The sequence below is a fragment of the Scophthalmus maximus genome, chromosome 1 (assembly GCF_022379125.1).
Source record: "Scophthalmus maximus strain ysfricsl-2021 chromosome 1, ASM2237912v1, whole genome shotgun sequence".
Lineage (NCBI taxonomy): Eukaryota > Metazoa > Chordata > Actinopteri > Pleuronectiformes > Scophthalmidae > Scophthalmus > Scophthalmus maximus.
The window spans coordinates 15,773,799-15,785,513 of record NC_061515.1 but is presented as its reverse complement, the minus strand read 5'-3'; the positions used below and the strand labels follow the sequence as shown (position 1 = coordinate 15,785,513).

Sequence of the window (11,715 nt, the reverse complement as noted above, 5' to 3'; positions counted from 1 at the left end):
ATTAAAAAAAAAGAAAGAAAGAAGCCATTCTCTTTTTTGGCGTGTGTCACCCTGACAAGTGGATACGACATTTGATTGATGGGCTATTTTTCTTCTTCTTCTCTTTTCTCCCTTTATATATATATATATATATATATATATATATATATATATATATATATATATATATATATTTTTTTTTTCCAGACTGGGAATTTATCGATTCGTCACATGCGCGCGCCTCTTCATCATAATTGCAGACAGTTGGCTGCTGTTCAGGCCGAGTGGACTTGAATGTGCCGCTGCCAGGCGTAATCCGCGCAGACTGGAAGATTTAATAATTCACGGTAATAACGCATTATCGCCTCGGTGGTTGCTCTCTGCACAGCCCCGGTGATTTTTTTTTTTCTTTCTCTCATTTCTCCCCGTTGTCTTCTGGAGGATTTATCGACGGCCGCTTTTGTCAAATCTGCCTCTTATATGAAATATCATCTGTTGCTGCAACTGAATTCGGAAAAAGCGCCCATGACCGGCTCTGACACGCGCCTCGGACTGAGCTGATGTGGACTGTGGAATAAGAGGCATTTCAATCACCATTTCATATTTGATTCCAGGTAAAATGGACGAAAAATTGTTATTACTTTTATTACTTCTCTTATCTCTCCACGCGAAGCTGTGATTCCCCCCTCCAGTGTCCACCATGATCCTCCTACTCTGTTGAATTGCCTTCTGATCGATTCGGAGCGAATAAGCCGAATAGCCGTATTACAAGGCGAATCTCGACGCGAAGTTATATTAAGGACACCGGGATCGCGGGGGTCGCTCCCTCCCGTGCTTGTCATCTGATTGTGTTCCATTTCAACTGAAGGGTAAATGTTGATGATGGAGGACGACGAATTGGACGCTCATCAGGTTGATTCGGATTTCGAGCCGCAGAGCCGGCCTCGCTCGTGCACCTGGCCGCTGCCTTGTCCGGAGGACTTCCCCGGCGGACACGAGGTCAGCGGGGCTCTTGCGTTGGCCAACATCAAGGTGGAACCGGAGGACGTCCCGGCTTGCAGAGCGGGGCTCGTGGGCGGAACGCCGGCGGAGCTGAAGCATCCAGCCGGCGCCCCGGCACCCGCGGGCGCGACGCACCCATGCCTGGCCGGCGCCGCGCTCGATGGGACCGGACCGCTGCGCAAAGCCAAGTCGTCGCGGCGGAACGCGTGGGGGAACCAGTCCTACGCGGATCTCATTACCCGCGCCATCGAGAGCACCGCAGAGAAGAGACTCACGCTGTCACAGATCTACGACTGGATGGTCCGTTACGTGCCCTATTTCAAGGATAAGGGCGACAGCAATAGCTCAGCTGGGTGGAAGGTAAGGGACACAAACACCGCGGCCCAGCGCGCTGGAGCTTGGACACGTTGATCAAAAGTGTCTAGTGATGGCAGCTTGTGACACGACATTATTCTTAGTCTCTAGGTCTTCTTCTGTGATTATTTCACCTCCCGCGCCATACACATGCTGCCGTGGGATTCCGAGTCGGTTACGCATGGATGGTCACATGCCTCGTCTTGTCTTAGTCCATTACTGCCGTCAGTCATTCTAATTGATCATATATGGCACAATGTAATAGACTGGAGTGGAGTCTGTTGCTGTGTGTGTGTGTTTGTGTGTGTGTGTGTGTGTGTGTGTAACAAGGCTTTGCTCATCTCGGCTTCAGTAGTAGTGCATGAAATCCCCTCACCAGGAGCAGGAGCACAAGGTGACTAATGATTTCCCTTCATCTCTGCGAAATAAATGTGGCACATGAATAGAACAAACTATCTCAGGCGCAGTCATGCTGATACACACAGCAAACGCGTTCCTCAACTTGCCAAAAATAAAACACGGATGAATCAACAGAGGGACACTTGTAGGAGATCACAGGTCAGCCGTCCACAATGTAAATATTCAGAGCAGCTGACCACAGTCCACCACCGCTGCCCATCTGGCTGAGAGCCCTGGAGTAACCTCCTGGACATCAGCCCACATTTTCAGCCTCGGCTCCTACAGAAGCTATTCGTTATGGCCGTCTGAGGACAGGGAGAAGGGCTAGGGAGGTCAGCCGGGCAGCAGAGCTTGTCCTGATCGTGCACCTCCGATGAGCTGAGACTTTGAGACTCAATGAGAAGTTTGCGTTTCTGGAAATGCTGTTATTTCCATGGCAATGTATGGAAAGAGGCTGTACAATATGAGAGCTCTTCGTGGATGCATTGTCAGTCATCACAATCTATAGACTGTTCATAATATCATATTTGATAAACCACAGAACAGGATTCAGTCGGCCACACTTTTTTCCAGCATGAACCCGTTATTGAGTGGACCGTTAAAGCTTTTTGCAAAATTTTGTCATTAAATATTTACATGAAGAATTATGGAGTTGGCATACTCATCCTACTTATCCACAATCATCTAGGTGTGTCATTCATGTCATCGGATGCGATCAAAGTAGAAAAGCAATGGGAAATGTGTAACGGCATGCGTCTTTGTCACTTTAGAGGAATCCGTCTTTTGTCAAAACTTGTCGTGTTGCACAACGTAAACTCTGTCACCTCCTAGAGTCTCCTCTGTTGGCCTCAGACTTGATCACAAGCACCTGACTGACACCTAAAGCCTGTCCCATTAAAATGAACTTTGCCGAGGTGTGTCTCCAGGTAGACTTTGTCTCATTAGCCCGGCACCTCCACCACAGAGTCTTCCACCGCAGGGCCTCTTTATCTTTAGCGCCCAAAGTCCCAGTCTGCTATTTGCGAAACTGCAAATTAGGGGGTTTGACAGTGGCAATCTGAGGTCCGGGGCTATTTCAGGCCACAGGCGAGACATGGGGCCCATTCCAGGTAATGATGGGGGATTAGGTAAGTCGTTTAAAGCAGGCAGCCATAATGTCAGTAACGGGGCTGACCTGGTTTTGGTCCGAGACAGAGTGGTAATGTAAACATACACTTAAGACGTCACATGTGCGGCTTACTTAGAGGAACGACACAAACAGCTGACGGAAACACAACAGCATGTATGCATACATGCGTATACACTAAAACTTTGATTTCTGATACAACTAAATGTTTTCAATTTTAAAGTAAACTTGACTCCTCAAATAAGAATCTGTTTCAAATTTAAAGAAAAACATAATGAATATCCGTAAAATATTTGTTGTGATAGGAGTGAGACAGAAGGTCTATAAATCTTAATTTTTGCATGCTATGGCACATTTTTTTGCACTAAGTGAGCAAAAATGTCAATTCCAATTATTTAATTTAGGTAGTTATGAAATCATAAGTCTGTCGACTGAATTATCAGAATGATCTGTTTTATGAGAGACGATCGTAAGATCACTAGTTGAGTCAGTTTAACAAGGTCAATGTGTGGTCACATGTCCAGATTGTCAATCCTGAACCTTAGGTTCAGAGTCCTGCAACCCCCCCCCCCCCCCCCCCCCCACAACCCCATCCCCAACATGCCATACATGTAATTCTACAGTCATATCAGGCAATTAGACTTGACGGCAGTATTTGCGAGTTGGAAAACATCACCTGTATCACCCACCATACTTTACATCTCAGTCCACGTGCACGAGCAAAGCATCCGATGGGAAACTGCCCGATTTATTCTGCCATGGCATGGGGTAGGTGACGAAAGATAAAAGAATTGTTGGTGAGCTGCTGATGAAATTAAATTAAATTAATCGGTGCAGCTTGGCAGTTTGCGTGGGCGGCTTTCTGGGCAGGGGTTTGGGCAGGAGGTGGGGTGACCAGCTAAGAGCGAAGGAGCCCTCCCGAGACAGTTTATTGAACCTGGACCATACGTGGCGGTTGTTGGAAAATAATCTTCACAAGCAGACTGCGTCGTAACTCATGCTGCTGATGCGGGCTTGACGATGGCTACTGGACAGCCCGAGACGGTACCATTAAGCTCCTATAAATACCTAATGGCTTCTGGGTTCTAGGAAGGCTACGGTATTCTGAGGTCACGGCTTCCTAATCAGCTCCTTACCAAAGGAAGGTTATGTAGTCTTGTGTACTTGTGAACCCTTTTGCACTTTCCAGCGGGGTTCTCGCCAAAAGAGCCGTGTAGATTAGTGCAACCTAAATTGGCGTGTGTGTGTGTGTGTGTGTGTGTGTGTGTGTGTGTGTGTGTGTGTGTGTGTGTGTGTGTGTGTGTGTGTGTGTGTGTGTGTGTGTGTGTGTGTGTGTGTGTGTGTGTGTGTGTGTGTGTGTGTGTGTGTGTACTTTTGCGTGGGAGACGCACACGTCAATTGCAACAAAGCGTCAGGTTTGGTTGCGTTGCATGTGCCTTTTGTGGGGGCTACTGCAGGGGGAGGGGCTGTCTGCTTCCATAGGCATGTGTGTTTGGCCCCGCCGATTGGTCTGACAGCATGTCACTGCAGATAATGGTGTGTATTCTCGTTCTTGACTTCATAATGCCTCTAATGGTGGGGTTTAAAAGGAACTCGGTGTCGGGATTGCCCTGCAGGCGCCTAGAAGTTCATAAACTTCAAGGGGGTTAGATGAAGCCATTGTTATGCTTTTTTGGAGAGGGGGAGGGTATTGGATTATTCTATACATGTCAGATTTTGGTCATAGTATATTTGAAGCGGATGCATTTGCGACTACGGCGCAATTCTGTTGAATTTGATGTACAACATATAGTTTTCCCCGTGTGTGTGTGTGTGTGTGTGTGTGTGTGTGTGTGTGTGTGTGTGTGTGTGTGTGTGTGTGTGTGTGTGTGTGTGTGTGTGTGTGTGTGTGTGTGTGTGTGTGTGTGTGTGTGTATGTTCTGCAGTGCAGGGCTTTTTCTGGCGCTTGGGACTGTCAGATGCCGGGGCATCGCACAGCAGGCCGCCAAGGGTGCCAGGCAATCACTCAGACAGTTTAATCCAAAGCGACTAGACTGTTATTTATAAAGTGTCTTTAGGTAGTGGTCTGCGCAGGGCCAGCAGGGCAAGGGGTCATGGGGCTTTGAGTTATTGGCAGAAATTTGACAAACCACAAAGATGCAGCTTAAAAAGAGAGAGAGAGAGAGAGCACATGAGAGAGAGAGCACATGATGCATACAGTATTTGTAACGGGGCTGGATCACATCTCTTTGTCGAATTGATTTATAAGTAAAGAGACGGAGTCTAATAATCCTGTCATGATGGGCTCCGGCAGCCGCAGTGGAGATGCACTTGGCAAATATGAGGGATATGAATTTCAAATGTGCAGCGACGAGTGTATTTGTCAGATGCTTAGCGCCAAGTGAAGAGACCTGAAACTTCCCGAGTGTGTCTGTTGTGTGTGCGTGTGCATTGGAAGGCATGCTTGTGTCACCTGATGGTGGTTGGTGAGTCTGCATGGACTGGAAACCGTCCTAGACTTCGGCTGATTCATATTTTATCCTTCGTCTTGGCTCAGGGGAGCAGAGCAATTTGAGAGTGCTACTGATACATGCACACACACGCGCGCGCAAAATGAGAGCATATGATGCATGCTGGACAGATTTATGGTGTAGGATTATGAACACCTTACATCTCCCCGTGGCTCCTGCAGCCGGAGCCAGGTTGGGTTCAGGCAGTATATTCAGGTTGAGCTGGGTCTCTGATGCCAAGCAGCCCGTTCTCACCGCCTTTCCGCCTGCAGCCTTCAGGCAGCCGCGACAGTTCATTTCTCACTGGAAATGATTAATGTACATGCAAATTACCAAAGCATGGGCACGCATTCAAATATGGGGAGACGGCAATCAGGAGACGGTAAAATGAAAAACAATGTAATTTTGCCTTTGATATTACTTCACTCTCTCTTATCATCCCATCGAGCAGACACCCGCGTTATCGCCTCTCATCTCTCCACCCATGTTTTTGTATCCATCAGACATTCTATACATTCCTTCTGTCCAAGTGTTTTTTTCTCTTTGCACAAGAGCCAATTGAGGTGAGGAGTGTTTCTCAGGGGAGCTATGGCGTCAGGTCTTTTGAGCTTAGCAGTCTCCTGCTGGTGATCTAGACTGTCTTAAGCAGTGTGTGCCTCCTCTTATCTAAGAGAAATCTCACATCTCACATTATCTCAGAGATGATAGGATAACAATGCTGGGTCCCCCCCCCCCCCCCCGCCTCTCAGCTTCTGGGTCTTTTGGAGCAGAATACAAGGGGATGAGACCGTCAAGTTCCCAATTCGACAGGGTTGAACTAATTTGGATGAGCTGAACTTGAGCTGTTGAAGCATTTCTTACCAAGCCTATCAGCCATAGTTCTGCCCCCCACCTCCCATTTCTTCCTTTTGTTTTAATCAGCCATTTGGTGACATGTCTCAGAATATTAAACACTCTTCTGAGTTCATTTTCTCCCAAACTGAAGAAGCATATAGAATGTGTCATTCGTATCCCATTGCACTATTTAGGGTGATGGTTTCCACTATTCCCTCGTACTCAGGCACACACATTCGCACGAAACACACAACACACTTGTGCCTCCTCAAAACCACTCATGGAGGAACACTCTGTTCTTGGGTGGGGTGAACAATTTTTTGAGAGCGGAGGGGGCCGACAGAGCGGAAGCGACTTTCTGCGGTGCCGTTTTTTGCCGTCTGATTTGTTTTGAAACGTGTCTGACTCGTTTGCGATTGGCTCACACGGAAGGCGTGGCTCTGTTTGGTGAGCGCCCGCGGAGTTTTTGGCAAAACCATTCACAGCTGCAGGGACATATTGTGGTGCGTGTGTGTGTGTTTCTCTCTCCGAGACTGTGTTAGTTCGATGCCATGGAAATTTGATGGGAGGCGGAGACGGCGCCGAACGATTTGTGAAAGTTGGGTGGAAGGAACGGAGAAAGTCTTCTTCTGTTGGGTGTCTATATGTCATTGTATTGCTGCTTGTGAGGTCTGTGCATACACCCACCGTACCCACATTTCACTGAAGTGGGGGGTAAAATACACTATGTTCCAGCTCCGTTACCCTCCGGCACATTATGTTGACTGTGACTTGCTGTGCTGATAAAACGCCCCAGTTTAGGGGTTTTGCTGAACAAAAATAGAGACCGGCCTCACAGATCTTTTGTCAGCTGAGTTAATAGTAATATCATTCCCACAAAAACAAATCTTAGAATAAAGCATTTTTCAACCACGACCATAAAATACTTTCCAAAATAACTAATACGCAATAAATGACTCATGATCTAATAACTGGCTCACATCACAGAAATCAAATACCGCAGTCTTCTGTTTCCCAATATAATGCGGTTAAGAAAATAACCAATGTCCTTACACATGCTCGGTGGCTGAGAGGACAGGATTCACACAACAGAGGCTTCTTCCAGCACGAGAGATGTTTTTTTCCCCCGTTTTTTTCCTTCAAATTCAGTCAAGTGCCATGTGGAAGTGGATTATTCTAATACCGAGTAAAGTCTGTCAGTTTCAATCTGACGCCAGCGACTGAAGTTATTCTGTCCCAGAGAAGAAGTGTTTGCACCGCGCTCGTTGTAAATGGCTTTAGATAGTCACTTCAGCATGTGAATGGAATGCGTCGGCCCTCGTGGTGCTGGAAATTTCAGGCCTCCGTGTGCAGTGGCATGCTTGTTGCTCATCTTTGTCAGTGTGCATAATGTGTGATTATGTGCATCTTTCTGAGTGTATTTCTCTCCCGGTTTCCCCGCGCGCGCGCACGTGCGTGTGTGTCTGTGTGTTGGGGGGGGTTGATGGGCTCAGTGGGAGCCCGGGTCCCGGGGGAACAGCTCTCGTTAATAATTCAGACGAGGCTCATTATCAAGGCAGCGCAGATTTCTCCCTGATTCCACCTTAATTGCAGGCAGGCTGCTCCACTCAGGCAGGCGGTAGTCACGCTGGGTCAACTCTTTCTGTCTTTTTTCTCTACCACTACAGGGCCCGCTCTGCTCCACTCTGTTCTGCTCCGTCTCCTGTAAACCCCCACACCCCCCTCCCCTTATCACAGCCTCGGGCCAACGTACTTCGTATCAGTGTAGCCATACAATGAACATACTATTTTCATTTGTACTTAAAGATGTGCCTCATATATTTGTGATTAGATACAGACCATGCACTGTTTGGAGCGTCGGCGTAGAATGTTTTTGTTTTGTTTTGTCGGCCGACATGGACCTGAGCTGCAGGTTGATGCGGCGGAGCTTAACACCAGCCTATATAATCATACTAGCTGATCGGCAGAAAATTAATCATCAACCCTTTTTGATAATTAATTCATAATTTCAGCCATTTGCCAGGGGGGGGGGGGGGGGGGAGCCTCCAGCATCTCAACAGTGAGGTTATGTTGCCATTCTATGTTTTATGTCTTTACAGATTGAACAAAACTTTATCTCTTGGTCAGACAAAGCAAATTTATTCACGATGTCACTGTGGGCGTCATTAGAGATTCATAGATTTATGACAAAATCCAATTGATAAGGAAAATAATCATTAGCCGCAGCCCTTGTAGGCTGTATGATTAACGGTTCATTGTGGTTGAAGTATTATTTGTACATCTAGAACACAACCCATATAATGCTTTATGATGCACACAACACAGAGCCTAATGTGTTTTCCTTTTGTTATGTGCTTTGTGAAATATCATAATGGCTAGTTTATCCTTGAAATAGCCCATAGCATGTTATCATACTAATGACACCATTGAATGTGTGTTGCCATGATTGATATCGGGCTACAATAATACTCCTCTTCTTGCCCATCTATAGGCTTATGTAATGTATCTTGTCCTCATAATTTACACTGACTGATGGGTTTCCATTCATTCCATTCAGTGAAGCCCCGCTGAGAGAGCGACATAATGGGCCTGATCTTGTCATACATGTATATGAATATTTCAAATCAAGCCATTGTAACTAGATGGGGAGCTTTGTATAAACAACATAGATGCTTCTTCCCCTTTGCTCTCGCCGTAAGATGAAGTGCGCTACGAGCAGTATTTCTCTCCGGGGCCACAGAACTGGCTTCCCACAAATCACCGTGTCCGTATTTCCTAATACAATTTTTCTCTTCGTCGGATATCTCTTCCTGCATGTATGCAAGCGATTGATGGCCATGTGCCACGCATATTGCCATGTCTGTCCCTGAGAAGGAGATGATGTACGCCAAGCTAAACAGTGTATTTCACAACGCTCCATCTCCGGACCTTCCTTCCTGGCAGCCACGTGCCAGATTTCCAGCTCCTCTCTACCTGTCCATCAAGCCCCCTGTCATGAGTCAAAGGACTGTGGGAGGGGCAAGAGGAGCGTACAGGCACTGTAGATCAGTTTACCTGGGCTTGGCGGTCCCGACGAGTGATGGAGGGAGCCGCCTCACAAAGGGAAATGTAGTTAACGTTGACTAATCGAAGCAGGTGGACAGTAGAAAGAAAAAGAAATAAGAGGAAGGCAGCAGAGAGGAGGAGCGGCAGGAGTTATGTTCAAGAAAGATGCGTGTTATGCTAATGGTTGGTGGATATGCTGTGGCTGAACCACGCGCCCGTGGCTGATGGATGGAACCGCAGAGGTCACAACGGGTAATGACTGATCAGGAACCGGAGTCGTGCCCCGCTGAGGTGTAATGCCGGCTTACCTGAGCCGAAAAGGGGGAACTGACCTTGGGAAGAAGTCACTTCAATTCACACAATTTTCACACAATTTTTGCGGTTGTTGCCTGGGCCCGTACATTTGTATGTGTAAAACGAGCAATGTGTGAGCAAATCTGTGTGGGAGCCAGCATATGTGTGGGGAGGGAGCGGGATTGAGGCGAGGTTGTTGGGTGTTATGAGGTGACTGTGAGACCAGCTGGGGTTGGTCTGACAGCATGTCACTGCAGATAATGGTGTGTATTCTCGTTCTTGACTTCATAATGCCTCTAATGGTGGGGTTTAAAAGGAACTCGGTGTCGGGATTGCCCTGCAGGCGCCTAGAAGTTCATAAACTTCAAGGGGGTTAGATGAAGCCATTGTTATGCTTTTTTGGAGAGGGGGAGGGTATTGGATTATTCTATACATGTCAGATTTTGGTCATAGTATATTTGAAGCGGATGCATTTGCGACTACGGCGCAATTCTGTTGAATTTGATGTACAACATATAGTTTTCCCCGTGTGTGTGTGTGTGTGTGTGTGTGTGTGTGTGTGTGTGTGTGTGTGTGTGTGTGTGTGTGTGTGTGTGTGTGTGTGTGTGTGTGTGTGTGTGTGTGTGTGTGTGTGTGTGTGTGTGTGTGTGTGTGTGTGTGTGTGTGTGTGTGTGTGTGTGTGGGTGGGTGGGTGGGTGGGTGGGTGGGTGGGTGGGTGTGTGTGTGTGTGTTAATGGGAGGTGTGGTGTGGGGGGTGGGGGGTGGAATCCTTCCCTCCCCAATTGGATTTGTATGTCACTTGCAAGAATCTAGGTCAGGACATCGGGCCCAGTGTTTAGTATGCTGACCGTGTGAGGTCTGAACTCCTAGTCTGCTCATAGCCCTGAATGAACCCAGCACGTCTGCCTCGCTCTGTCTCTGACTGCCTCCTCTCCCTTTCTCTTTTTTTCTCTCTTTTTTCAATCCCCTCTCCTCCGTCTCTGCCTTTTTTCTTTCCGTACCCCAGGCCTCGGCCCCCTCCACCCTGCTTTCTCGCGCTCTCTTTTTCACTGTCAGTCACTCACGGCCTTCCCTTCTCTCCTCACTTGTTCTATTTCACACTCTCAGTCCTCCCCACAAAGTAGCCTTTTTATCACTCATTTCCCTCTTCCCTCGCTCATTTTCCTCTGCTTCTTTCATGTGCTTTTGAAATCCCCTTTTCATCTTTAGCTCTCTCTCGCTTGCACTGCTCTCTCACACACACACACGCGCACAAATATACACACACACGCGCACACAGGCTCATTCAGTCATTCTTTTATTATCCCAAAACTAAAGTGATAAATGGCTCTCTTTCTTCTCCGTAAATGTCACTCGGGGAATTGTCTCTGCTCATTGATTGACTGGAGTGGAAGGATGGCCACACGTGCACATGTGCCAGTCGTGCACTCAGGCAAAAAAAAAGGGAAGAAGAGAGAGAGAGAGAGGCAGGGAAATGATCTATCATTAGAAGTACAGCTAGGCTTGGACCTGCAATTGTCGGGGTTAACATCTGGCCCCTCACAGGTCCAGCTTTCTCTCAGACGCTGATTCATCATGTGAAGAACTTGTGCGGTTGGTGTAGAATGAAGCATCAGTCCTCAACAGGGCTTTGCTTTCGCAGGAGCAGTGCTGGGAAGCTGGAGCTCGACAAGGGATCACTCACAGTTAAACAATGGGAGCCGGCAGGCCGGGCCGGTCTAGCCATACTTATCTTTCTTAAGTGATGTGATGCAGAATGCAGAAGTGTTATTCCCAGTACGATCATTCGGCTTTAGCTTATCCTCAACTGTCAGAAAAGTGCAGACCAAGGAACAAGGCATCAGAGCCATTGTTCGGACAAGACGGTGTGCGTTAATGTGCGTGTGTGTGTGTAAGTAAGTAGGGGTTAATAATGCTCAGTCATTTTCTTAATGTCTCATTCACCCTGCCTCAGGCGCTGAAGCTTGATAAAGGTCAAGACTACTGGTGGTTACATGTCGTCTTCCCTTAATTCATTCTCCTCACTGCACAGCGGGGAGAAGGAGGGGGAACAGAGAAGAAAAGGAAAGTCCACGGCCAGCCAGCGACGGCGCTGATCCACGTGTCTTCATTCTCAGAACCAGGATAAAGAGATTTAATAGGGAGACAGTGGGGAGACGGGGGCGGCTGCCTCAGTCACCGGGGAGGGGAGGA

General features: G+C 47.6%; 1 protein-coding gene across 1 annotated transcript in view; it reads left to right on the top strand.

The window, feature by feature from the left end:
- The first annotated feature begins 200 nt into the window (after window positions 1–200).
- LOC118313212 (forkhead box protein O1-B-like) overlaps window positions 201–11,715 on the top strand; it is a 31,465-nt gene continuing 19,950 nt past the window's right edge. Inside the window, exon 1 of the mRNA XM_035638548.2 lies at window positions 201–1,341. Within this exon, the coding sequence (XP_035494441.1) occupies window positions 853–1,341 (489 nt within the window). The 5' untranslated portion in view covers window positions 201–852. The remainder of the gene's footprint in view (window positions 1,342–11,715) is intronic.